General features: G+C 40.3%; 1 protein-coding gene across 1 annotated transcript; it reads left to right on the top strand.

Annotated features, from left to right (window-relative positions):
• The first annotated feature begins 5,685 nt into the window (after window positions 1–5,685).
• ZCCHC8 (zinc finger CCHC-type containing 8) lies at window positions 5,686–26,702 on the top strand. Its single transcript, XM_052654767.1, has 14 exons — window positions 5,686–5,884; window positions 7,101–7,143; window positions 10,458–10,532; window positions 12,443–12,548; window positions 13,701–13,775; window positions 15,932–16,035; window positions 16,150–16,215; window positions 16,783–16,843; window positions 17,311–17,453; window positions 18,356–18,498; window positions 21,200–21,321; window positions 23,026–23,112; window positions 23,373–23,490; window positions 25,277–26,702. Exons 1-14 carry the CDS (start codon window positions 5,686–5,688, stop codon window positions 26,056–26,058), a joined length of 2,124 nt encoding a protein of 707 aa, XP_052510727.1. The 3' UTR covers window positions 26,059–26,702.
• Window positions 26,703–26,998: the final 296 nt, after the last annotated feature.

The raw sequence follows: 26,998 nt of genomic DNA on the forward strand, positions 1-26,998 counted from the left end.
ATGCCCTTTCCTCATTATCCATTTAGAATTCTTCTCTAGCGTAGACTTAAGTGCTAAAAGAGAAAACCACCTTGTCACTAAATTGAATAAATTTAGGGCATAGATTTGCAGAAGGAGGGGACTACAGAACTTGTACTTCATTTACTTCTATTAAATTCATAATTTTTAGCTTTCCCTGGAAAAGTCCTTTGAAAAACATTTCCGCAATGTGGCAGCACAGTAGAACAAGGGAAGACTACTTAATGCATTCTGATAAATGTTTAGTTTTCCCAGAGCACAGTAATTCTAGGGAGAGAAGCCTTAAGAAAGTGACAAAGTTAAGTTTCTGGGGAAGGTAACACCATGGTTTTTCATTTTGGAAGTCATCCCAAATTCACATTTGGTATTGAGCTGTACCTTGTGAAATCAGTTTTGTTAAAGTCTGTGGGCTTGTAATGCAATGTGGGTTTATGGAGAGCACACATTAAACTGCCTGTAGTTTTCTGTGGTATTTTAGGTGCTGGCCATACATTATGAATAACAGTCCATTCTAAGAATTTTTGTAGCCAGTTTTAAACAGGGAGCTGATTTAGATTCATTTAGTATAATGTCTAAATAATTGAATAGTAATACATACTTTTAGTTGAGGTTTCATTTGTTATTTTCATATTTATTTTTGAAATCCAGTGGATATTTTGTATTTTAACCCAGTTGGGACTAGCTACATTTAAAGAGTAGGGGCTTCCCTGGTGGTCCGGTGGTGAAAAACCCGTCCTGGGCTTCCCTTATACCTCAAATGGTAAAGAGCCTGCCTGCAATGCGGGAGACCTGGGTTTGATTCTTTGATCGGGAAGATCCCCTGGAGGAGGAAATGGCAACCCACTCCAGTATTCTTGCCCGGAAAATCCCATAGACAGGAGCCTGGTGGGCAATAGTCCACTGGGTCACAAAGAGTAGGACAGGACTGAGTGACTTGGACTATAATAGCCACATACAGCCAGGGGCAACTGTCCTGGACAATAAATTTAGAGGGAGGCATATAGGTTATTGTAATTTGCATGATTAAACTTTAGGAAACAATCACTGGAGTCCTGGAGGCAAGGGACAGTTAACTGCTTGGCTCAGTTGGAAATGACTTCATAGGAAGATACACTCCATAGTTTTTATGTGGTTAAACTTTGTTTCCCCTTTTTCCTGGCCACTACTCTGCTTTCTTTTTCAAAGCCTGGTACTTTCTGATGGATGTAGGGTTTACTTTTGTATGCAACAGGAACATAAATGGTCCAGTAGGTTCTGTAAAGACATGGTAGCTAGGCAGGCAGGAAGATAAGACCACACTATTTGAGGCAAGGTCTAATAAACTATGTAAATGTGGTTGGCTTGGTGGGTAAGTAAATTTAAAGATGAGGGTTCCAATTTGGGTGATGATTGTGATTTAAATTTGAAATAAAACTCCCAGTTTTGTTTTTTTTTAATGTAAATTCCATTTTAAGTGGTAGGTTGGTAGAAGGAGGTAGAAACAAATTGTGTTATTTATCATTCCAAGTTAACGTTTCATAGGCCAAAAGATGATTTTAAGAATAAGTACTTAATTTCTCTGGAGCCCTCTCCAAGTTCTCCCATTGGCCATTCATCAATTTCTGCAGTTGTCTCATCCTTCTCAATCCCAGCCCTCTAGGACTCAGGCCCAGACTTCCCATTCTACATTATGCAGACTCATTCTCCTATCATCCTTGTATTGACTTTCCATAAAAATTTGAACCAGTCAAATGCTAATCTTTAGTTCAGACCTCTTTCTGGAGTTTAGTCTCAAATACCTGACTAATACATGCCTCCACTGGGGCCTAAAATTCTACCTTCAATATACTAATACACTGGTGCTTCAAGAATTTTTTCCACTAGTTTATTAATAGTTACTTATCTCTAAGGATAAAATTGCCTCAAGGTACCACATAGTGAAAATGGAACTTGCTCTTTACTCCCAAACACAGTCAACATCAGTTTTTCTCAATTTCAAGCAATCATTCAGCCAGTTTCTTAAGTCAGAACCTGGGCAAATAATTCACTCTTCTCTCATTCCCCATATACAACCCTTCAGTTACCTGTTACTTTATCTTATAAATATCCTCTGCTGCTGCTGCTGCTTAGTCATTCCAGTCTGTGACCCTAAGGACTGCAGCCTGCCAGGCTCCTCTGTCCATGTGATTCTTTAGGCAAGAGTACTAGAGTGGGTTGCCATGCCCTCTTCCAGGGGATCTTCCCGACCCAGGGATCAAACCCGGTCTCCTGCATTGCAGGCAGATTCTTTACCACTGAGCCACCAGGGAAGCCGCTTAAATATCCTCTATTTGAATATCAACTCTACGTTACTGTTGACACTACCCTAATCCAAGCTAACATTTGTTGATTTTATTACGAAATGGCAATCTCTACTACAATCAGAATGTTATTATTGCTCCATGCCAATCCTTTTCCAATCATGGAATCACGATCATCTTATCACAATGAAAATTTGTGGGTCATGGATACACCACTTGTTTAAAATGTTGAAATGACTTCCCAATTATAGGAGTGGAAAGAATATCCCTAGTGTGGTCTGTGAGTAATTGCCTAATGTTCCAGCCACATTTTGCTCCACTCTGCCTAAGCCTCCACTTCTGTTTATCTGTTTTGGTTGTACTCTGCCTTCATTGCTGTGCAAGCTCTCTAGTTGCAGAGAGTGGGGGCTATTCTTCATTGTGGTGCACTGGTTTCTCATGTGGTGGCTTCTCATTGCAGAGACGAGCTCTAGGGTGAGCAGGCTTCAGTAGTTGTGACTTAAGGGCTCCAGAGCCAACTTAGTAGTTGTGGTTCACAGGCTCAGTTGCTCTGAGGCGTATGAAATCTTTCTAGACCAGGGATCAAACCTGTCCCCTACACTGGCAGGCAGATTCTTTTCCACTGTACTACCAGGGAAGTCCCACCTAAGACTCTTAATACCATCCCCCATGCTCACAACCAACTTTGCCCTCTTAACATTTCATAATTCAGTTCAAACCTCAATTCCTCAATTTAGACTCCTACAGAAATCTCAAATTTATTACATTTCAATAATTTCCTGTTTTTATTATGCATATTTATTTCTTAATACGATGAATTCCCATCAACATCCATTTTGACCCAAGATCAGGAACATTTACGTGTATTTTTTGTTTCTTTTGGGCTTCCCAAAAGGAACCAGAGGAACCAGAGATCAAATTGCCAACAACTGCTGGATTACTGAAAAAACAAGAAAGTTCCAGAAAAACATCTATTTCTGCTTTATAGACTATGCCAAACCCTTTAACTGTGTGGATCACCACAAACTGTGGAAAGCCCTTAAAAAGATGGGGATACCAGACTACCTGATCTGCCTCTTGAGAAATCTGTATGCAGGTCAGGAAGCAACAGTTTGAACTGGACATGGAACAGACTTGTTAACGCCAAACGGGGAAACGAGTATGTCAAGGCTGTATATTGTCACCCTGCTTATTTAACTTATATGCAGAGTACATCACGCAAAATGCCGGGCTGGATGAAGCACAAGCTGGAATCAAGGTTGTCAGGAGAAATATCAATAACTTCAGATATGCAGATGATACCACCTTTATGGCAGAAAGTGAAGAAGAACTAAACAGCCTCTTGAAGAGATTGAAAGAAGAGAGTGAAAAAGTTGGCTTAAAACTCAACATTCAGAAAACTAAGATCATGGCATCTGGTCCCATCACTTCATGGCAAACAGATGTGGAAACAGTGACAGACTTTATTTTGGGGGCTCCAAAATCACTGCAAATGGTGACTGCAGCCATGAAATTAAAAGACACCTATTCCTTGGAAGGAAAGTTATGACCAACCTAGACAGCATATTAAAAAGCAGAGACATTACTTTGTCAACAAAGGTCTGTCTAGTCAAGGCTATGGGTTTTTTCAGTAGTTATGTATAGATGTGAGAGTTGGACCATAAAGAAAGCTGAGCCCTGAAGAATTGATGCTTTTGAACTGTGGTGTTGTCTAGACTCTTAAGAGTCCCTTGGACAACAAGGAGTCCAACCAGTCCATCCTAAAGGAAATCAGTCCTGAATAATTGGAAGGACTGATGTTGAAGCTGAAACTCCAATACTTTGGCCACCTGATGTGAAGAGCTGACTCATTGGAAAAGACCCTGATTCTGGGAAAGATTGAAGGCAGGAGGAGAAGGGGATGACAGAGGATGAGATGGTTGGATGGCATGACCGACTCAATGGACATGAGTTTGAGTAAACTCTGTAAGTTAATGATGGACAGGGAGGCCTGGTGTGCTGCAGTCCATGGGGTCGAAAAGAGTCGGATGCGACTGAGCAACTGAACTGAACTTGGGCTTCCCAAGTTCAGCTGGTAGCTCAGCTGGTAAAGAATCTGCCTGCAATGCAGGAGACCCCCAGTTCCATTCCTGGGTCCAGAAAATCCCCTGGAGAAGGGATAGGCTACCCACTCCAGTATTCTTGGGCTTCCCTTGTGACTCAGTTGGTAAAGACTTGGCTCACAATGCGAGAGACCTGTGTTCAATCCATGGGTTGGGAGATCCCTTGGAGAAGGGAATGCTACCCACTTCAGTATTCTGGCCAGGAGAATTCCATGGACAGAGGAGCCTGGCAGGCTACAGTCCATGGGGTCCCAAAGGTGGAAACTACTTGGCGACTTTCACTTTTCTTTTGTTTCTTTTGCTAGACTGCACCCTCTGTGAAAGCAGGGCCATCTCTATTTCGCTCACTCTTTCATCCTCAGCCCCTAGAACAGTGACTGGCACACAGAACTCGGTAAATAAATGTTGAATGAAAGAGTGATGCTGCGAAGTCGCTTCTGTCGTGTCCAACTCTGTGCGACCCCATAGACGACAGCCCACCAGGCTCCCCTGTCCCTGGAATTCTCCAGGCAAGAACACTGGAGTGGGTTGCCAGTTCCTTCTCCAATGCATGAAAGTGAAAAGCGAAAGTGAAGCCGCTCAGTTGTGTCCGACTCTTAGCGACCCCATGGCCTGCAGCCTACCAGGCTCCTCCGTCCATGGGATTTTCTCGGCAAGAGTACTGGAGAGGGCTGATTGAAGGAGAGATACCACCAAAAGCTTCTAGGGACAAATCTAAAATAATTTAAAATCAAGCTAGCTTTTTATGAAAAAGTGAAACAAGTGCAATCAACTGAAGTACCTTCTCCAAGAACAAAAAAGGTAGTCTGTGGCAAAACTGGAGTTCCTTATTGCTGTTTGGGACGAACACCAGAATCTGTGACAATCCATGCATCGTGCTCTGATTTTTTTTTTTTTTTTTTTTCCTGCTTTTGAGGCAAAACCGGGACAACTCGCTTTGTAACACTTTCTGATCTGGTTCGGCTTTTTTCACGTTAAAACCAACCAATCCCAGTATGCAATGCAAACAATGAGTTAACAGTCGCCTAGAAACCACATATCCCAGAATGCCATGGTCCCAAGCAATTTCAGAAGTGGGCAGAGGAGACGCCACTGCATTCTGGGCGTTGTAGTCTCACAGGACTGGCCCGCCCCTTGTGCAACTTCGGCGGCCTACGTTTGGAGGAAACGCTGCTTGGGTGGCTTAGCGCGTTGGAGGCAGTAGAGAGCGGTTCCGCCCAACAAAACCTTCGCCTCCGGCCTGGTGGCCAGCTCCGCCCCTTCTCGTATCTTTCCCACAGCCCAAAATGGCGGCGGAGGTGGATTTTGGCGACTTAGAGCTGTTCGAGGCGTTTGACCACCCCGAGGAGTCGACTCCGAAGCCCGTTCATACCCGCTTCAAGGACGACGATGGCGACGAGGAGGTCGAGAATGGGACTGGCGACGCGGAGCTGCGGGAACGGCTTCGGCAGTGCGAGGAAACCATCGAGCAGCTCCGCGCCGAGAATATCCTTCCCGTTCGCTGGGCCCTGTCACCGGGGCTTGTGGTGGGGCCCGTGCCGGGAGGGCGCAGGCGGAAATTCCACAAGGGCCAGAATTCAGCCTGAGAATCTAGGGTTCAGGTTGCGTAAGCTGTCCTCGAGGCCTCGGCGCAGACCTCTCTCCTTGTGGGATTCGTCTCCTGGACCTCATTCGCTTCTCCCGTCCGCGAGTCTGGGGCGGGATTTTAGCGCTATTCCGGACTGTTTGAACTGTTCGGTTGTAGACTGTTCACCGTGTCTCTTCCCGTCTTTTGAATCATTATCCAGTCTCCTTTTTCGGAACCAATGTAAAGTTGATGCAGGCACGCTGTGTGGTGTATTAGGCGATACCGGCTACTTTGACCTGGGCGCAGATGTGTGTTTAAGGCGGGGCCAAAGTTAGTGGTCCTATTCTGCGGAGTTGGGGTTCCTAAGGCGCCGAGGCATGCACAGAGAAATGGTTCATTGCCTGATGACCATTGGGGATTCATTTGAAAGTTCTTCCACTTTGAATCAGCTTCCGTGTGGAATGTGCATTACGTTTCCGTTTGATAGTTACGTGTCCACAGGCTTTCTAGCAAACTGTGTTAATATGTTCTTACTGGGTATTTGCGGGTGGGGTTAACTTATTTTAAATTTTTTTGTTTATTTTTACTTAGCTTACAATTTTGGTTCAGGAACTTTTTTCTAGTGTAAGGTTTTCGAAGCCATTTTTTTCATAATGCCTTTTTCCTGGATATTTTATTGTGGAAAATTTCTAAAGACAGAAAAGTTGAAAGGATTTGGCAGTGAACATTCATAGATTCCATCCTAGATTTTTCATTTCTTAACAGTTTGTTATGCTGCATTTACCTTATTGAGTTATCATGATGCTTTTGACCTGGAACGTTTTCTTAAGTGGCTGTTTAACTTCTGACGGTACACCGTTGTCCGAATAGCATTTTTGGTTTCAGTCTGTTAGTCTCTTTTGAATTACATGACCCTGTCTTAGAAATACCATGTTGGAAGCGTATGTATTTTAGTTTTTTAGATCCAGGTACGAGTCCTGCAAAAGAAAAGGTCAGTGTGTCCTCCTCAAAAGATTTATCTTTTAACTTTTATAACGTATGTTTATAACATTGACATCAAAAGTGAGGTTAGTAGTTGAATTTTATGATCTTATTTCTGTTTAATGAGGGCGATATTCCTTAACAAGTAATAACATCAAGAACTTAAAAGAAAATTGAATATTTTGACTCGACCAAGGTATGAGATCTTGAATTTGCACTGTAATGTACTTTTTATTTTGTCCTGATATTAATATTTAATCACAGGTTTTTTGTTTTTTTAAAAAGTATTTGGGACTTTTGTATCGCTTCTATTTGTTCCATGTACTCTGAAGAAAGCAGAGTAATGATCCTTTAATTTGTGAGGGTAAAATTTGAATTCTCATAACTGCATTAAACTTTGAAACTGACTGGGTGAAAATACGTGTGAAACACCAGAAATTTTTTACTTAATCTTCAGAACAAGTTATCTTCAGGCAAGTTATCAACCTATTCACGTTGTTTCTATTCCATGAACATTTCTGGGAAGTTACAATTCAAATTACAGTATTGATATAGCTGAAGATTTATTTACACAATTAAAGTGTGTCTGTAAATAGAAACAATGCAAGGTAAATTTTAGAAGAAGAGAAAGGAGTTGCTTTTGAAAAAAGTACAGTGAGTAAATTTGCTTTCAGGCACCTAATTTTAATAGATGATTATATGTTGATATTTCCTTTTTTATGTTATTTTATTTATTTGTTGGCTATGCTGGATCTTCATTGCTGCACAACCTTTGCTCTAGTTGCAGCTGCTGCTGCTGCCGCCGCTGCTAAGTCACTTCAGTCGTGTCCGACTCTGTGCGACCCCATAGACGGCAGCCCACTAGGCTCCCCCGTCCCTGGGATTCTCCAGGCAAGAACACTGGAGTGGGTTGCCATTTCCTTCTCCGGTGCATGCAAGTGAAAAGCGAAAGTGAAGTCGCTCAGTCGTGTCCAACTGTTAGCGACCCCATGGACTGCAGCCCACCAGGCTCCTCAGCCCATGGGATTTTCCAGGCAAGAGTACCGGAGTGGGGTGCCATTGCCTTCTCCCTAGTTGCAGCGAGCAGGGACACTCTCCAGTTGCAGTGTGCAGGCTTCTCCTTGCTGTGGCTTCTGTTGCCGAGCACAGCCTCTAGGGCTCAGGCTTCAGTAGCTGTGGCAGTTGGGCTAAGTAGTTACGGTTCCTGGACTCTAGGGTACAGGCTCAATAGTTGAATCGCACAGGCTTAGTTGCTCCACAACAAGTGGGATCTTCCTGATTGAGGGAGCGAACCATGTCTCCTGCATTGGTAGGTGGGTTCTTTACCATGGAGCCACCAGGAAGGCCCCGATATTTCTTAGTGTGCATTTATTTAGTAGTCACTAAATCTAAAATATTTGTTAAAACAGATTTATTAACACAGAGTGGTATGTTAAGGCTTTCAGACTGTGGGGTGCCATGATGCAGTTTCACATGGAATTTTTTGTCCCTGGTACCAGCTGAAGTAACCTGCTACATTGGTGACTAAAATTTTAGAATTTAAACATATTTCAGAATATGTCTAAAGAATAATTTCTCTATGCCCTACCTTCCTTCCTATCTATGTGAGCACACTCTGTGGATCTATAGTTGTTTTTGGTTAGGTAGTAAATGTATTGAATGTGAGTAGGATTCCTAAAAAAAAAATCATAATTTTTATATATGTAGAGATTTTTTATTTAGACAGGCGCATGCTTTGTAATAGAGTCGATCATTTGAACATTAAATATTTATTTATAAGTGGGTTACAATCACCTGAGTTCAAACGATTGTAGCATTATAGGCTTTGCCAGTTTATAAGAAGGAAGCATTAGTATCCTGAAAAAGGAGTAATCATATATTTATTCATTTATTTAGAATTAGGGTTTTCCACATTGTGAGACTGACAGAACTTTCTATAGAAAACCAAGGAAGAAAAAAATTTAGATAAAATTTGTACCCAATTTGTCTTGATTTAACCCTTATTTTTGGAACTTGCATATTCAAGTGTCCCTTTCTTTTAGCCAGTAAACATTGTGAGTTGGTTTTTGTTGTTGTTTCTTCTTTATATGATGAAAATTTTAAATGTACAGAAAGTGGAAAGAATAGTATAATTAATACTCATTTTTATCACTTAGATTTAACAATATTTTGACATATCACCTTATTCTAATTCCATATACATATTTTACCCCAAATATTTCAGCATGTATTCTTTTCTCTAAAAACTTTCATGTATTACCACAACACCATGATCACACTTAATACATGATTTCCTTAATAACATTCTCATCCATATTCAGATTTCCCCAACTGAATGTCTTTATCGCTGATTGCTCAAACTGAACTCCAAATCAAGAGCCACACAATTGCATGTGGTTTTTAAAAACAGGGTGTTTTGTTTTGTTGGATAGTTTTATTTATTTATTTATTTATTTTTGGCTGTGCTGGGTCTTTGTTGCTGTGTGGGCTACTCTAGTTGTGGTGTGTGGGCTTCTCATTGCGGTGGCTTCCCTTGTGGAGCACGGGTTCCAGGGCGCTTGGCTTTCAGTAGTTGTGGCACAAGGGCTCAGAAGTTGCAGTTCCTGGGCTGTAGAGCACAGGCTCAATAGTTGTGGTGCGTGGGATTAGTTACTCTATGGCATGTAGGATCTTCCTGGACCAGGGATCGAACCCGTGCCTCCTGCATTAGCAGGCGGATTCTTCACCACTGAGCCACCAGGGAAGCCCACAATGCATTTTTTTTTTTTAACTGAAGTTTGTGCAAATTGAAACAAGTTTCTGGATGTCTTCATATTTTAATTTTATTTCTCTACTTGATGTGAGCAGTTCCACATACAGATTGATTGATTTCACATGCTGTACAGGTACAAGGATTTGAGGAAGGGGTGGAGAAATCAGATACAGCTGCTTGCAGGTTACCGAAGGAATATATAGCAGATTTCAAGGCTGCAGTCTGGTTCTATTTTTTCCAGTTTTTGAAAGTCACATCCAGAAATAGTGTAATTTTACATCTTTACTTTAAAATTTTGGATCCGAGATGTATAGTGCAGTGTGCTCTGCCCTCTGAAAAGAGTCTACCCATTTATTTATAAAGTGTTTCCATTTCCTATATATTTCCAAGCCAAATTTATTCTGATTCTTTCAGAATTATATTCTTTGTAACCTGCTGGTTTACTCAGTTCCTCCCTCTCCTCAATTTATAAACAAACAGCCATTAGGTAAAGAAACTTTTTGGTTGAAAACTGAACTGCAGCTTTTAATTTTTTATGGAATATTTAAAATATATATGTAAAGTAAAAGATAATCTCTATAAAATTGTTCAAGTATGTAAAATTGGTGAAAACCGGAGTTCCCGGTGGTTCTTGATCTTATTTGTAAAATATTATATGATCTTTGGTACTTAGAAATGATGAAGGTTCAGTGTTTATATATACATATGCAAGTTTTACTTTAATGTCTTCTAAGAATATGTTTTAACTTCTGTTCTAGTGGAATATTGGTGAACAATACTAAGTTAGATGGACCTTTATTACAGATTCTATTTATGAACAATGTTATTTCAAAGTAAGTAATTTTTTCTTTCCTAAATATTATGAGCTAACGTGTATATGATACAATGTTTATATAAATATGCTGTTTTCATCTGTATTTATACCATCTGTATTCTTTTACTTAAAATTTATGGAATCATGATAAGAGCCAGGACTCTGCAGTCATATAAACCTGAATTTGAATCTGACTACCTCTGCTTTCTACATATGTGAACCTGGAGAGGTCACTGACCCTCTCTGCATATCAGTTTCCTTACTGGAAAACAGGACACTAATAGTAACTACCTTTTAGGTAACTAAATGAGCACCTGTAAGAGCCCAGTGTTGTTGTTGTTTAGTTACTAAACGGTGTCTGACTCTTTGCAACCCCATCGACTGTAGCCCACTGCGTTCCTCAGTCCATGGGATTTCTTCCAGGCAAGAATACTGGAGTGGGTTGCTATTTCCTTCTCCAGGGGATCTTCCCTACCCAGGGATTGAACCTGCAGCTCCTGCATTAGCGGGTGGATTCTTTACCACTGAGTCACCAGGGAAGCCCCAGTAGCCCAATAGACAGCCACTAATAAAAGGCACTGCTACCACCATTTTGCTACCAAAATCAGGGAGCTGAGTTTTCCCTGTTGACTATGGTCAAAACTTACCACGTGATTTTTTTTTTTTTTTTTGAATAGCAGAACTAGATCTTTGCTAGTTTTCAGTATTCTTGGGTCTAGGATGACTCAGTGCTTTCCTACGATGCTTGCTAGAATGTTCTGAAATGGTTTGAGGCCTTGGCCCATGCCTTGCTTGAAGCATGGTCATGGACATTTCAGATAGTTGCTTGCCCCCTCCCGCATCACATGTTGTTATCTTAGACGCTGTGCAAGGTAAAGGGAGCATATTGAGGTGTTAACCTGCATGGCAGATCCATTGGCTACTTTATCTCACAGAAGTGGAACCTGAGGCTCTGTGGAGTGGTACAGCTGGTGGCATGGTGCTGGGCACGTGGGACTCCAGGGCTACTGTCACCATTAGAGTCAGCTTCTAACTCAAGCTCCTGGCAGACCTTTTTTCTTTTTTTAATTAAAAAAAATTTTTTTTGGCCACGCTGCACGGCATGTAGGATCTCAGTTCCCCAAACAGGGATCGAACATGCACCCCCTGCATTGGGAGCGCTGAGTCTCAATCACTGGACCCCCAGGGAAGTCCCTCCTGACAGTCTTAATGTCTGCACCACTCCCCTGGGGTTTTGCCTGCAGAAATCTTAGGATGTCAGGGCTAAAGAGACCTGACAAATCATCAAGTCCACGAAGAGGAATTTGGCTCTTTTGGCCCCTTCTGAACTGAGTACTGAGGAGTATTTGATGAACATGGTTCTTGACCTGGAGCTGGAGAACATAGACCTCGGTCATTTTTCTTGCGTTGCATTTTGGTCTTTTTTTTTTTTCCTGCAGTGTCATATTTACATAGGTGTTGTCTTGTGTGTGCAGAAAGAGTCTGTAGGAAGAGGCTGTGGAAGAGCTGAATGCATTGATTGTGTGTGTGTTGCAGAAATAAGTGGCTGTGAGACAGGGTTAGGAAGGGGGCTTTTTGTCATGTAACTAACTCTTTTTCTTCTTTTGAATTTTGAACCATTTTCATGTGTTACATATTTACAAATTAAGTTTGTAAAATTTATAAATCCATGTAGTCTTTGTGTAAGTATCTGCCAGCTGTTATATGCCAGGCACTGTGTTAGATAATCATCATCATTTTGTTAACTTGGCAAAAATGGGTTTTGTTTTTTTTTTCCCTAAAGAATAGATTAGACTGTTACATAGAGTCAGTAATTGATATAAACTCTGAAAAACAAAATAACACATGCCATCTTCTAAAAATGCATGACTTCAGTCAAGTCAGTGTTTTACTCTGTCTGGGTTCTGACCATTTTGTCCTCTTATGCAGGCAATATCATCAAGAAATAGAGGAATTTGTATCAAATTTAGTAAAAAGATTTGAGGAACAGCAGAAAAATGATGTGGAAAAGACTTCCTTTAATCTTTTGCCCCAGGTATTTCAAACTTAAGAGACTTTAAGATTAGTAGGTTTTGCGTTTTACTGCCAATTATTAGGCGGCTCCGGGGATCCTCTTGAATCAAAACCAAAATGGTTGTTGAGATTGTCTGTTCACTTTCCATCCTGCAACCTGGCTTCCTTCTCCACAATCTGACCAATGCAGCCATGGGGCTTTTTTCTTTTGGATTGTGATTGCTTTCCTTAGGGATAATATTCACACCTGGCTACACTCAAAGCCTTTCCCTGTGCACCATTCCCTAACTTGGACGCATGGTTTGGGGCAGAAAATTAATTTTAGGCCAGGGAAAAACATCTCTTTTTGTGGGGACTATAAAAATGGATTTTCTTGTGTTTTTTTTTTTTCCCCTAAAATGAAGAAGTTCATATATCATCCTTTTCCCCCCCTCTAGTTGTTCTAAAAATCAGTAGCATGCCCAAAGAAATCTGAGAGATTCCACTGTGTGAATATTAGGGCATAAATTTATCTCAAGAATATCAGGATTATGATTTCTGGGCTTTTTTTTTTTAATTAAAAGTTAAGGTAAGTAGAGGCTCTCAAATAAGGATCTTTAGCTGTTTATCCTCAGAGGTTGGAGAATGGAGTATTCTAATTTACTAAATTTTTGTCACCTTTAGTTTTCATCTATTATATATAACTTTTTTTAAAGATTCAAGGAACAGGATACATTTACCAATAAAAACCGTACTGAATGTTATTTAATTTTTGATTCAAGAAACACTTCAGAATTTTGTGCCTTGAGTATCAGTATCGACCAGCAATGTCAAGTTTATATATTTAAATTTTTGATTATCTGATTTGAAGATAAAGCCTGTCTTGTCAGTTTAAATGTTGAAAGTTCCATAATTAATATTTATTAACATAAAAGTCATTGTGTAAGCTAATGCTTCAGAAGATACTATCTTTTATATCTTTTTTAACTTCCTCACTTTGAAAATAGCTTTCATAAACTTTCCTACCTAGCTTAACTTCTCACTCCCCCTAATTATCACAGCAATGAATTCAAACTTATATATATCTTAATGGTATGTATTAGAAAATAAAGTGAATGTGTTCACATTCAATTATGAAATTTAAAGTTGTTAAAAATTGTTTAGCTTTTGTAACTTGTATTTTTCTTTGTGTTAGCCATCCAGTGTTATGCTAGAAGAGGACCATAAAGTAGAAGAATCCAGTGCCGTTAATAATAAGGAAGCTTTTAGTGTAAGTTTGGACGCTTTAGTTTTGAATTCTGCAGATATATTTCCTATCCTCTGTCCACTGGGTAGCCTTTAAATGGAAAACTGATGTAGTCACGTGTCATCTAATGATCACACATTCTTTCATTAAATTTGTTCTAAACAACAGTGTCGACTTCAGCCTTCTAAATATTATAGTTTGCTTTTTAAGAACTATTTCATTGTGACCTAGGGGTACAATGGATACACCTCAGAGGACTTTTTCTCCTGACTATCCTATCTGTTCATTCTCTTTTCTTTTCTTTTTTAAATAGATTTTATATTTTTCTCAAGTTCACAGAGAAATTGAGTGAAACACACAGAGATTTGCCACACATCCCCTGCCCCCACACATTTATAACCTCCCCCTCTGTCAACATCTCCCACCAGATGGTACATTTGTTACAATTGATGACTGTGCAGTGACACATCATTATCACCCAGAGTCCATGGTCTATGTTAGGGTTCACTTCTGGCGCTGTACGGTCTATGGATTTGTACAGTCATATGCATCTACCGTATGCATCTACTACTTCATACAGAGCAGTTTCACTGCCCTAAAAATTCTTTATTCCACCTATTCATCATCCTCTCCCCACTCATCATTTTCAAGAACTTGGATGAAAATATAGAAAGCATGCTTGTGGAACTTATAGATGGGTGAATCCGAGAGGGATAACTAGTATAACAAGTGGCAACTTGGGAATGTTAAATATTTGAAAGACTCATATAGTGAGTGAAAAATAGAAGATTTTTAACAGAGATGAGCCTGTATGTAGGCCTTTTGATGCCTATGCAAAATTCAGAAGTGTCAGTGCAGTGTCATGTGTGATTTTGCAACTTTTAAAGAAGTTTTTTAAAGAAGATGATGGAATCCTGGATTCCATTAAAGGAAGACCAGTTTTCATGTTCATGGAGTATTGTGTGCCATTGACATACCACAGTTTAGACTAATAAGTATGCAAGATCCTAGGCAGGTGCCACCTTAAATCCAAGAACCTTATTGTTTAGAAGGGAGATGAAGGTCAGGGATCTTTGTTTAAAGCGCCCTGATAGCTAGCATCCTGGTCTTTTTTTTTTTTTTTTTTTGACTCTTCTCAGTAACGTGGAATTCCCTTAAAAAAGAAAAAGAGAGACATACTTCTTCATTTCTCACATCTCTGATAGAAATTTGCACTCTCTAAAGGTTGAGCTGAAATGTGCTTCTTGTACTCACTGGTCCTGGTCTTGCCACTTGGCACTCTATAGGGTGATCTCGCATAATACCTTTGGAGATATTAGCCTTTATCACATATGCAGAGTTGTGTCCATGTCTTATAAATCTTCTCAGTAAGATCTGTGGGCTCTTCATCTTCCCAGCACAGACAGGATATAGATGATATAAAGTGTTACTAGTTTTCTCAAGTGTGACAGTGGTACCATGATTTGTAGGAGAATGTTCTTATTCTTAGGAGGCTCATACTGAAGTATTAGGGGTGCCATGTTGTGAATGGTGCAGTGTGGTAGCTGGTTATATGTGGAAGCTGGAACTCAGGTAGGAAGTTGTTAGTCTCCAGCAGGAGCAAATAATAGCTTAGACCAAGGTGAGAGTGGTGGCAACTTACTTTTTAAAAATGGCTCAGTAAAAAGTATGTTTTTGTGTGGAGAGAGCGATGTGCACACAGAAATGTCAGTTAACCATCGTTGAATCTAGATGAGGGCTCATGGTGTTTCAACTTTTCTGTATGAAATTTTTCCAAATTTGTATGGAATTTTTCTCCTATTGGGAGACAAGGAAATGAAAACAATGAATATAGAAATAAAGACAGCTTTCTGAGGATCTTGCTACAAAAGGAAGCAAAGAAATGGGAAATAGAAGAATTGTTGACAAATTTTTGCTCTTTAAGTCTGGAGGGAGTGCCCCTGACAGTAGCGATCCAACAGGAAAAACTCCATGATCTAGGCAACGTGAGGGAATTCAGTGATGGAGATTTTACTGACACATCAGGATGTGACTCCTTCACTAGGGAGTTGATTATTATTTCTAGTAATTTCATCATCCAGAAATAAGTTGGTAAAAACAATCATAGTCTTACAGTATCTAATGTCATCTTTTTTTTTTTTCTGCTTAAATAGCAATATTTTTTGACTTGTTTTCTGCAGGTTGTAGGAAGTGTCCTGTATTTTACTAATTTTTGCCTTGATAAATTGGGGCAACCGCTACTAAATGAAAACCCTCAGCTTACGGAAGGATGGGAAATACCCAAGTATCCTACATAGTGAATGAAGATCTTTATGCATCTTGCCATTAAGTTCACCTTTAAAAAAAAAACCAAATTGTGCAGACTATGATAACTATTCCTTAATAAAACTCACTAAAGGTACCAGCAAGTCTTCAGCCACATTGTTTCTCTAGAAGGGCAAGAAATACAAGTAAAGGCAAAAAGGTTTGTGTGGGGAGTTGCTTTTGTTTTCTTCTTCTTCTTTATTAACCAAAACCATAAACTCTTATAGCTTGAAAAGTTAATATTACTGGCTTACTATAAATAAACAGATTAAACCAGAATTTCAGTACATAGACATAGAGTAAATCTCTAAGTCACTCATATTGCAACTCATTGGTTCAGGCCTGATGTGCCTGGGTGGGTGGAAAGGATTAATTACTGCTGTCTTTGATTGCTGTCTTATAACCATCTACCCCTTTCCAAGTTTCCTAAAAGAAAATATGATAATCTGTTTGCCTCAAATCCTTCTGTTATCAGCCACTGACAAAATTCAGAGGTAACAGATCAGTCGGGAACATAAGGGCTCTTGGTTAAAAGACTTGATCAAAAGTAATATTTGCGTAACTCGTTAGGACAGGAGGTGAAAGTGAGGTCATTTCTGCAGATGTTAGTAATTGGTGATCTGCGTGCTTTCTTGTTCTGATACACGTTGCTGTCACACAGAATTTTATTGATTTGCTTTGATATTTCTATTTACATTGTGAAAATCTTTGTTTTTTGACCAAATAGGCCAAAGCCTCACTGTTTCAATTGTGGTTCTGAAGAGCATCAAATGAAAGATTGCCCAATGGTAAATTTTTCTCATATAACAAAAAAATCTTTGAACCAGAGCTTTCTAATATTTTCAATGCATCTATAGCATTGTGCGATATAAAGAAACTTCCTGTCTTACTTTCCTGTAGTCCTTAATTTTTAAATCTTTCCAAATTTGTCCATAAGTTTTAAGACATTATTTTAAAAAATAATAATTTATTACAGTGCTCTCTATTTGAGATGAATAAAACATGATGAGAATTCATGTTTAGACAATTTATTTTAAAAACTTTGTGATAGTACCAAGGTAATAAGAAATTGAAGGACTGCCTCTCTTCCTTGCTTATTTTTCTAAACTATCCAGTCTCTTTTATACGTGCTCCTTATGCAGTAAAACTGAAATAATCTGTGTGCTTGACCTAGGAAAAGTGCTTATGTTTATTTAATTTCTGAAATATTTCTACACTGTTTGATACCATTCTTTCTAAACACATTACGATTTAGCCTCGAAATGCTGCTCGAATAAGTGAAAAGAGAAAAGAGTATATGGATGCCTGTGGTGAGACAAACAATCAGAATTTTCAGCAGCGATATCATGCAGAAGAAGTAGAAGAGAGATTTGGAAGATTTAAGCCAGGAGTTATTAGGTACCTGTGTCATTTTACCTTAGAATGTCATTTCTATGTCCCCACCTTTTGGAACAAGTTCTGTGTATCTTCAGGGTAATAATCAGGAAATAAGTGTTCTCCCACAACTCTCTATATAAAAGGTACATCGATTAATCCAAAAAATATCTACAGTAAGTCCCCTATATATAAAGGAGTTCTTTTCCAGAAGCATGTTCGTAAGTCCAGTTTGTTCATTAGTCCAACAAAGTTAGCCTAGGTATCCAGCTAACACAGTTGGGCGTATATAGCTTAATAGGTTTCTAATATTTTTCACACAAATAATACATAAAAAAACTAACACAAAAACAATTTTAATCTTGTAGTACAGTTCCTTGAAAAGGACAGTAGTTAACACTACAACAGCTAGCATACAGAGGCAGTCACGTCTTTGAAAGTTCGCACCTTGAAGGTTCGTATGTAGGGGACTTAACTGTATTGTGATTGATGGCACTGCTGTGCCACATGCTGTGTAATATGAGACATGGATGTGGTTTGGCTTTTTTTAATTTATTTTTAATTGAAGGATAATTGCTTTACAATATTGTGTTGTTTTCTGCCATACATCAACATGAACCAGCCCCAAGTATACATGTGTCCCCTCCCTCCTGAACCTCCCACCCCATTCCACCCTCTAGGTTGTTACAGAGCCCCAGTTTGAGTTCCGTGAGTCGTGCAGCAGATTCCCGTTGTCTGTTTTGCATATGGTGATGTGTATGTCTCCATGCTGCTGTCTCCGTTTGCCCCAACCTCTTCCCCACCCCCGCCGTGTCCACAAGTCTGTGCTGTAAGGACGTGGATGTGTTTAAAATACTAGAACAGTATGTATCTTCATCCAAGCAAGAATACAGTATTTTTTTTCCTCCTCTTTTATTTTTACTCAGTGAGGAACTCCAGGATGCACTGGGTGTGACGGACAAGAGTCTTCCACCTTTTATATATCGAATGCGCCAGCTAGGATACCCACCAGGGTGGCTCAAAGAGGCCGAACTGGAGAACTCAGGGCTTGCGCTCTATGATGGGAAAGGTATAGTATGTTCAGTTAGATAAGTCAACTTAAGGGTTCTGTCTCTTTCTGTTTTTTTAAATTAAAGAATAACAATAAAATAGAATGGGAATGGCTGTCTTGTTTAATGTGTACTGAGTTGACTAAAAAATATCATGATTTTCCTTTGTTTTATAAGGAAGGAATTAAAACTTCATTGAGAGTTACCAAATAATTATCTGGACTTGCTCAGTGACTACCTAGCAAGGTATTAGCTCTCCAGCTAGACCTCATAAACTCTTGCCTTTCTCAGTAATAGTAACAGAAATATGACCTGTCTCTTCCAGGAGATCTATAAAAGTTAGAATAAATAAACCTTCTTATTAATGTAATCTAAAACTTCTCTTAGGTATCTAGAAAAATATTCACACATGTGCCCCAGGAAATGTCTGTATATGAAAATACTTTTTAGCATTGAATATGGTAGTGAAAAATAAAAAACAACATTAAGGGATCTTCCCTGGTGGTCCAGTGGCTAAGACTCTGCTCCCAATGCAGGGGACTCCGGTTCAAGCCCTGGTTGGGGAGCTAGATCCCACATGCCACAACTAAGACCCGGCGCAGCCAAAATAAATTACTTTTAAGAATATATATATATATTTTTTAAGACAACATTAAGGCCGTAAGGGAGAATGGCTAAGTAAACCGTGGTAGATTTAGGGGGATTCTAATCCTTGTAGAATTTAATAAATGGAGTAAATCCATGGAGCTCCCATGGCAAGATTCTTATGCAATACTGAGTTTAAAAGATAAATTTCTGGATAGCTTACTTATTATGATACTGTTGATCTTCCTGGTGGCTCAGATGGTAAAAAATCTGCCTTCAGTGAGAGAGACCCGGCTTTGATTCCTGTCTTGGAAAGATCCCCTAGAGAAAGGAATGGCAACCCACTCTAATATTCTTGCCTGGAGAATCCCAGGGACAGAGCAGCCTGGCAGGCTACAGTCCGTGGGGTCGCAAAGAGTCAGACACGACAGTGCTAACACTGCTGCTACCAGTACCGTTGATCTTGAAAAACAAAAATCCCACATGGATGAAACCATGCTGTATATTTTCTATGAGGAGTTATGTTTGTAAAAGATATTTTTGAAAAGAACCATCTAGATTTTAGGGTTTAGACTCACAGAGGCCTTTGCTGACCACCTGATTTGAACGTCGGTCTCCCATGTTCACCTGCGTGTCCTGCCAGTCTCTGTCACTGCACCCTGTGTTTTCTCTTCATGCCCTGTCACAGTTCATACATGTTTGTTTATTGTGTAGCACAGTGCCTGACATCTGGTAGATAGTAAATAAGTTTTTAAAAGTCTTAACCAATATACAGCAAACTCAACAGTGGTTATCCCTGAGAGGGAAAATAGGATTGCTCTTAAGATTTTAGTATTATCTCTAATGATCTAAATTAGAAAAGAAAGTGTTTCTAGATATTACTTAGGTCATTAAAATAAAAACAAAACATTTACCAAGCCCCCCTTCTCACGTAGTACCAAAAAGTATATTTAGCACAGTCCTTTTAATATTTTATATCCCCAAGTCATGCTGACATTCAAATTATCATTACTCATGCCACTTTCTGTAGGTGCTTGCAAGTCTGCTGTTCTCTCTAAAAAAAAAAACAAAATTTATCTGGCTGCACCTAGTCCTAGTTGCAGCACACAGGATCTTTGATCTTCTTGTGGCATGTGGGATCTAGTTCCCTGACCAAGAATGGAACCTGGGTCCCCTGCATTGAAAATGCAGTCTTAGCCACTGACTACCAGAGGAGTCCCCCCACCGGTCTCCTTAAATTTATTTGTTCACCTAGGGATTCTTTGGACGCATGATTGTAGATAATTGAGAGTCTCTTAAATGTCTTTTAATCTGTAAGTTCCCTTTCTTGTTTTTAACAAAGCTCTGAATTTTGTCCTTTTGGGTTTTTTGAGATTTTGCTGATCATCCCCATGGTTTCCTTTTAGTATGTTTCTCTCTGTCCCTCTGTTTCCTGTGAATTGGTGGTAAAACCAGTCATTGGTGAACGTTGCCAATATCTAATTATTGGGGATGGCACAGTGGTTGTATTCTCATTCTTTCATTACTTCTTGGCTTATTATCCTGAAAACTTCTATAAAGAAAAACTTCTCATCAACCATTTGGTTACCTTAGGTATATAGACATGGAATTAGCAACATAAATGTTCGCTTTACTTAGTACTTTTCAAAAATAATGAAGTAGTTCTCAACCATCCTTCAAGGATTGCTGTCATCTGTAAAGTGGTATTAGTAGTTAAGTACCTCTTAGGGTTGTTGTGAAGAATAAGTGAGTGAATACTTATAAACTTACAAACTGTTTAAAGTACTATCTGAGAAGAAAACATTTTTCATATATAGTAACCATTATATAAATGTCTCTTAAATAAAAGAACTGGAATAGAGCATTAGGCAAATCATAAAATCAGTGCAAAATAGACTTTTAAGGAATTCATGGAAGAACTAAACTTTCCAAGTTTTTCAATATTTATATTTTTATCAAAATGGTATGTCCGTGTTGTTTAAAAATTCTAATCTAATGGTTCAGACAAATAATGAAAGCCATTCTCAGAATAATTTTGTGGCCATAAATACAAGCACTTTCCAGGTCTGCTTTTGGTCCAGAGAGGGATTTATATGGGCACTTAGCAATATTAACGTTTTTGATGATCCATAATAGATGGTGCTGATGGAGAGACAGAAGCTGGAGAAGTACAGCAAAATAAAAGTGTCACTTACGATCTCTCGAAATTGGTAAACTATCCAGGTTTTAATATATCTACTCCCAGAGGAATTCCAGATGTAAGTATATTGGTTTTATATTCTTCTGGGATATAAAATTATTTGTGTAGACTGTCAAAATGTTACCTTATATAGCAATTACTGTCTCATAAAGAAGTAAAGGTTGAGAATTCCCCCGGTGTCCAGTGGTTAGGACTCTACACTTTCAGTGCTGAGGGTGGAAGCTCAATCCTGGGTTGGGAAACTAAGCTCCCATAAGCCATGCATTGTGGCCAGAAAAAATAGTAAATGTGACATGAATTTGAGCAAACTCTGGGAGATAGTGGAGACAGAGGAGCCTGGCGTGCTACAGTCCATGGGGTCAAGAGTCGGACATGACTTACCAACTGAACGACAACAACAAAATGTGTTACTTATGAGTTTAACTTTTTAATTTCCTTTGTGTTGACTAGAATGTTAAATGAAATCTTGAATACGTCAAAAAGAAAACCCAGTTTTTTCTGACTTTATGCCCTAAGGAACTAAAATAGAATGATTAGATTCTGTAAATCTGAAGCTATCCTAAAATTAAAAGATTATTATTTCTTTTTTAACAACATGGGGTGGTTTGAAGCAGTATTGTAAGTTTTACAGAATTGCTTGGGAAGTATTTTTCTACCTTTAATCAATCTACGTGTACTATAACTTTTTCCTACTTTTCCTTCTTTTCCCCCCACAAAGTAAAATTTCTCCGATACAAGAAAGGTTTGCTATACTTAATCTTTTCCAACTTTTATCTTATGTTTCAGGATTCAACAACTAACTGTAGTAGTGGTGATGGTGGTGGTGACATTTTAATAAAAAAGCATTCTAGGGACTTCCTTCATGGTCCAGTGGCAAAGACTCTGAGCTCCCAACGCAGGAGGCCTGGGTTCAGTCCCTGCTCAGGGAACTAGATCCCACATGCTGCAACTAAGACCCAGTTCAGCCAAATAAGTAAATGACTTAAAAAAAAAAAATTCATTCTAGCTATTCTTAGGGACTGCGCAATAGAGAAGCAGCCAAAGGTCTGAACTTAAAGAGTCTGGTGAACAGATCTGAAGATGTGTGTAATTAGTAAAGGGCTGGCTAAATTGGGTGTACAAACTATCAGTGCCTCTGCAAATTGGGTCCAAGTCCCAGCCTACATCAGAATCCCCTTGGGGTACGCATTAGAAGTGCACATTCCTGAGCAGCCCCTCTCCTTAGACTTAACTTAGTCCCTAGAGCCTGTTGGTTTCACACGAGCCCAAAGTGATTCCTGTTGGGAGCCGCTGTTGAATGTGTTACTGGCAATAAGAGAGAAAGGAGTGATTACTACTCAGTTTGATAAGACAGAAGGTAGAAAACAGCATGAGTGAGCAAGTTAGGAGAAAGGGGCAAGGAACAGCCTATGGGCAGTACTGGTTAGTGTCAGGAGGGGCGTGGGGACCAGCCACGCTGCTGAGAGGCTGTCGTCACTGCCTGTAACTTCTCAGTAGTAGGCAGAGCCTTTTTGGCCCAAGTGATTTTGTCAAGTATTCTTTTAGTATCCTGTCCTGCCTGTTGTACGGGCAGAGTTGGGTTTTTTTTTCCCCTTTCAGCGCACTATTATTTTTACCCCCCACCCCCTGCAAAAAGGAAAAGTCACATATGAAGCAGGAAATTTGATATCACCACTTCACCTACTGTAAGCAGACTTCAGAGCATGACTTGAGAGTATTTTCCAAATACACACTTCTTTTTCCCTTCTCTTTTCATTGATAGGAATGGAGGATATTTGGGTCAATACCAATGCAGGCGTGTCAGCAGAAGGACGTGTTTGCCAATTACCTAACTTCTAACTTCCAAGCGGTAAATAGATTTTCAGAGTGTGGTTTAGAAAAATGTATAGCTTTCATCCATGGGGTTTTGTAACTCATAGGCATCTTGTTGCCTTTTTTTGTTTGTATATAAAGCGCTCTATGTTTTCTGATGAATCCAAAGGAAAAAGGTAACTACATTCATCAGTTACCTGGATTGGTCCTCTGTATCATGTTTAAATGGAGGGATGGAGTGTAATGTAATGCTTGGTCTCCCCCAACTCACTTGTGTTTGGTTTGGTTCTCCGTTAGCCAAGCATGAAGCCTAGCAGCAAAAGGTCTTCGTCTCAGTCCAGCCCCAGTAGTCCAAAGAAGCAGAAGAAGGAAGACAGCTCAGCAGCCTCACCCGCTGACATGGAACTGGACTCGGGTAGGTTCCACCCCGTGGTTCTGCTTTCATTGAGAAAGTAGGACGAGTGTGTGTGCTGCTGAGTTCCCTAAGAAAGAGGAAGCTCTTAATGAGCAGTAACTCAAGAGTAAATCTTCCCTTTTATCCTTGGGTATCAGAGCACCCCCACTGTTGCCGGTCAGAGCCGAGTTGGAAGGCTTATAGCTTGGTGTGAGAGCCGGATGGGCCCGCCAACCGGTCTCTTTAGACAAATCTTCGCACCCAGTCCCAGCGGCCCTGGATCTGGACTGGCCCCCAGTTGGGCAGTGCTTTGAGACACACAGTGGAAAATATTCCCCTTTGGCAGCTCATTCCCAAGAGGAGGAAGGGCAGGACTGAGTCAGGCTTTCTCAGCTATTCTTCCCAAGTGTATAAATTCACGAAATCCCGTCTCCTCCCAGGAAAGAGACTGAGGAAAGTCCATCCTTTCAGAAAGCCAAGGGAAGGGAACAAAGGCCTTGCCCTCTGTACTCCCCTAGTCTTTTGCTGTCTGAATCCTCTGGGTTTACCATGGAACCTGTGGTCAAGCAGGGTTGTGATGGTCCTGAGGGATGTGACCAGGGTGAGATGAGTAGGGTTAGGGCATTTGAGAAAGTGAGAAATGGAAATACAGAAGCATGAAGCATCATGGCATGTTTGTCCACCAACAGTGTGATAGTTGGAGTACAGACTGGGCTATAAGAAATGACGTAGTCAAAATAGGCAAGTGTTTGGTTGTGAGAGCCTCATATGGTACAGAGGAGATTGAACCTCTAGATCATGGCAAGGCACTAAAGGGTTTCTAATGAGATGGAAAGGTTAGTAGGACCGGATTTGTGTTTTAGAAAGACTAATTGTTTGAGGATGAGTATAAGGAAGACGAGTCGAGAGGCAGGAACAGCTCTGATGTTCCTGACCAACAGTAATGGTCCCCAAATAATGTAGCAGCTGTGACAGGCTGTGGGAGAGGGTGGACCCCAGAGAGCTAAGGACCGGGTGTGGGCGGAAGGAAAGGAGGAGGACTCTGGTGACTAGGTTTTGGTTTTGGAGACTTAAACCAGATACTACTGGTGGTGCCAGTGAACGAGTTAACAAACGGGGGAAGAGTCTGAGTTCCAGGAAAAGATTGCTTGTTTTGTACAGGTCAGATCCCTTGTGTCTGTGAGACACCCAGATAGTGATGACCAGTGACCAGTTGACCACATGAACCCACAGTTCAGTTGAACAATCTAGACTGGGGTACAGAACTGGGAAATAAGCCAGGGAGTTTCCCAGTTGTCTCCTCCGCTGCTTCTTCCACATCTGCCCACTCAAGGGTCTAGGCAGCCTCATTTCCTACTGTTACCCTCGGTTAGAGTTCCTGGCACCAGAGATCCTGACTTCTCCCGCTGCAGGTGTTCTTTTCAGGTGGACTGAGGCCATTAAGCAATGATGATGGTATGCTTCCCAGGGGGCTCAGTGGTAAAGAATCTGCCTGCCAATGCAGGAGATGCAGGTTTGATTCCTGGGTCGAGAAGATACCCTGGCGAAGGAAATGGCGACCCACTCCAGTATTCTTGGCTGGAGAATTCCATGGACCGAAGAGCCTGGTGGGCTACAGTCCATAGGGTTGCAAAGAGTCGGACACCACTGAGTACACCTTGCACAGCGGGTATCTGAGGATCCAGTTTTCCTCTCTTGAGCCTGTTATTTTGCAATCAAACCTCTGGATTCACCTGAGTTCAAATAATAGATGCTAGTAAAATCAAGTGCTGTATGACAACTCAGTATCTCAACATCCTCATTTCAGATGCCGAGGTCCCGCATGGGTCCCCAAACAGCGAAGCTTTTCAGTTTCAGCCCCCGCTGCCCCCTGGCACGCCTCCCCCGCTCCCCCGGGGCACCCCTCCGCCCATCTTCACTCCTCCGCTCCCCAAGGGCACCCCGCCGCTGACTCCCAGTGACTCACCTCGGACGAGAACGGCATCCGTGACTATGGACGAGGACGCGCTGACTCTGGAGGAACTAGAAGAACAGCAGAGGCAGATATGGGCGGCCCTGGAGCAGGCCGAGAGCGTCAACAGTGATTCGGATATTCCTGTAGACACACCTTTAACTGGGAATTCGGTGGCCTCTTCACCTTGTCCAAACGAACCTGACCTCCCTGTCCCAGAGGGAAAAACATCCGAAAAGCAGGTGCCATGGGAGGCCGAGGTACCAGACACTGCTGCAAAGAAATCGGAAGAGGAGCAAGCCTCGAGCCCAGGTTTTGAGACTGCTTTGCTTGGCCAGAAGGAAAAGGAAGAGTCCACTCAGGTAGACCCTAAAGGTGCTCTTGACCACGGCAGGGTCGAGTCAAACAGTGAGGTCAGGAATGGAGGGAGCAGCCAGCAGCTCCTTCATGCGGACGGCAGTCCTGCAGCAGCCACGAAGGCCCACAGTGCTATCCCCGACATGAGCAAGTTTGCAACCGGAATAACGCCGTTTGAATTTGAGAACATGGCAGAATCTACTGGAATGTACCTCAGGATAAGAAACTTGTTAAAGAATTCACCTCGAAACCAGCAAAAGAACAAGAAGACTTCTGAATGACTGCTTGACATAGCACCCAGTGCTATTTAATTATAACTGTGTTCTGGTAATTAGGACTAAATGGACAGGTAAAATTGTTTTCCTATTTGTCCCTCCCACATGAAAGAAAAAAAATCTATCCAAGGCTTAATTGTGGTCTAAGGTCAGGCCTCTTTTAAAGAACAGAAAGACTGAGCTTGCAGGTTTACTATATTTTATTCTCACTGATAAAAACTTGGCGGGAGGTAAGTAGGAGCCGGTTTAGAGATAGTTTGTTAAGGTTTATACTATTTTTGGATTGTGAATGTCTGTCAGGAGTGATGGTTTTTAATCTGTCTTTTGTACATCGTTTTCCCTTTCTACATTTTGCTATTATCCTGTACGTAAGTTTAATATATCACTTTTTAAAAAGAAAAAATTTAACCATTTAAAATTCATATTTCAACTCTTAACCAAATGAGAAAAATCAGGGATGAGCAGCTTTATACCATTTGGGGTATTTTTGTAAATGATTTACATGCATCCGTTTTAATAACACTTACTTTTTTGTAACTTCATTCTTCATATAAGCTTGCTATACAGGTATGTTCATCTTTGTGTACAAAGGTTTAATAAATTAGTTTTCATATACATAATCTAAGACTTTGAATATAAAAAAATGATTCACAGTATATACAACCTTGTAAGTTTGGTAGTAAATTATGTGGTTGCAAATATTAGTGGTAGCAAAGGAAATTAAGACGTTACAAGTTTGGGTATTTTCAGTGGATTTCAGCCTTAAATATATCAATAGAAACAGCAGAATCTTTTAAAGTAATTATTTTGAAAAAATAAATGGTGGGCAGCTAGCCTTTGTACAAAAACAATTTTCTAGATTTGAATCCTATGATAATTGTTAAAAACGAAAAGTAAGCGTACACAATTTGTGTTTAATTGTCCGATACATAATATAGAGCTGAAA

Source organism: Budorcas taxicolor, chromosome 17 (assembly GCF_023091745.1).
Source record: "Budorcas taxicolor isolate Tak-1 chromosome 17, Takin1.1, whole genome shotgun sequence".
Lineage (NCBI taxonomy): Eukaryota > Metazoa > Chordata > Mammalia > Artiodactyla > Bovidae > Budorcas > Budorcas taxicolor.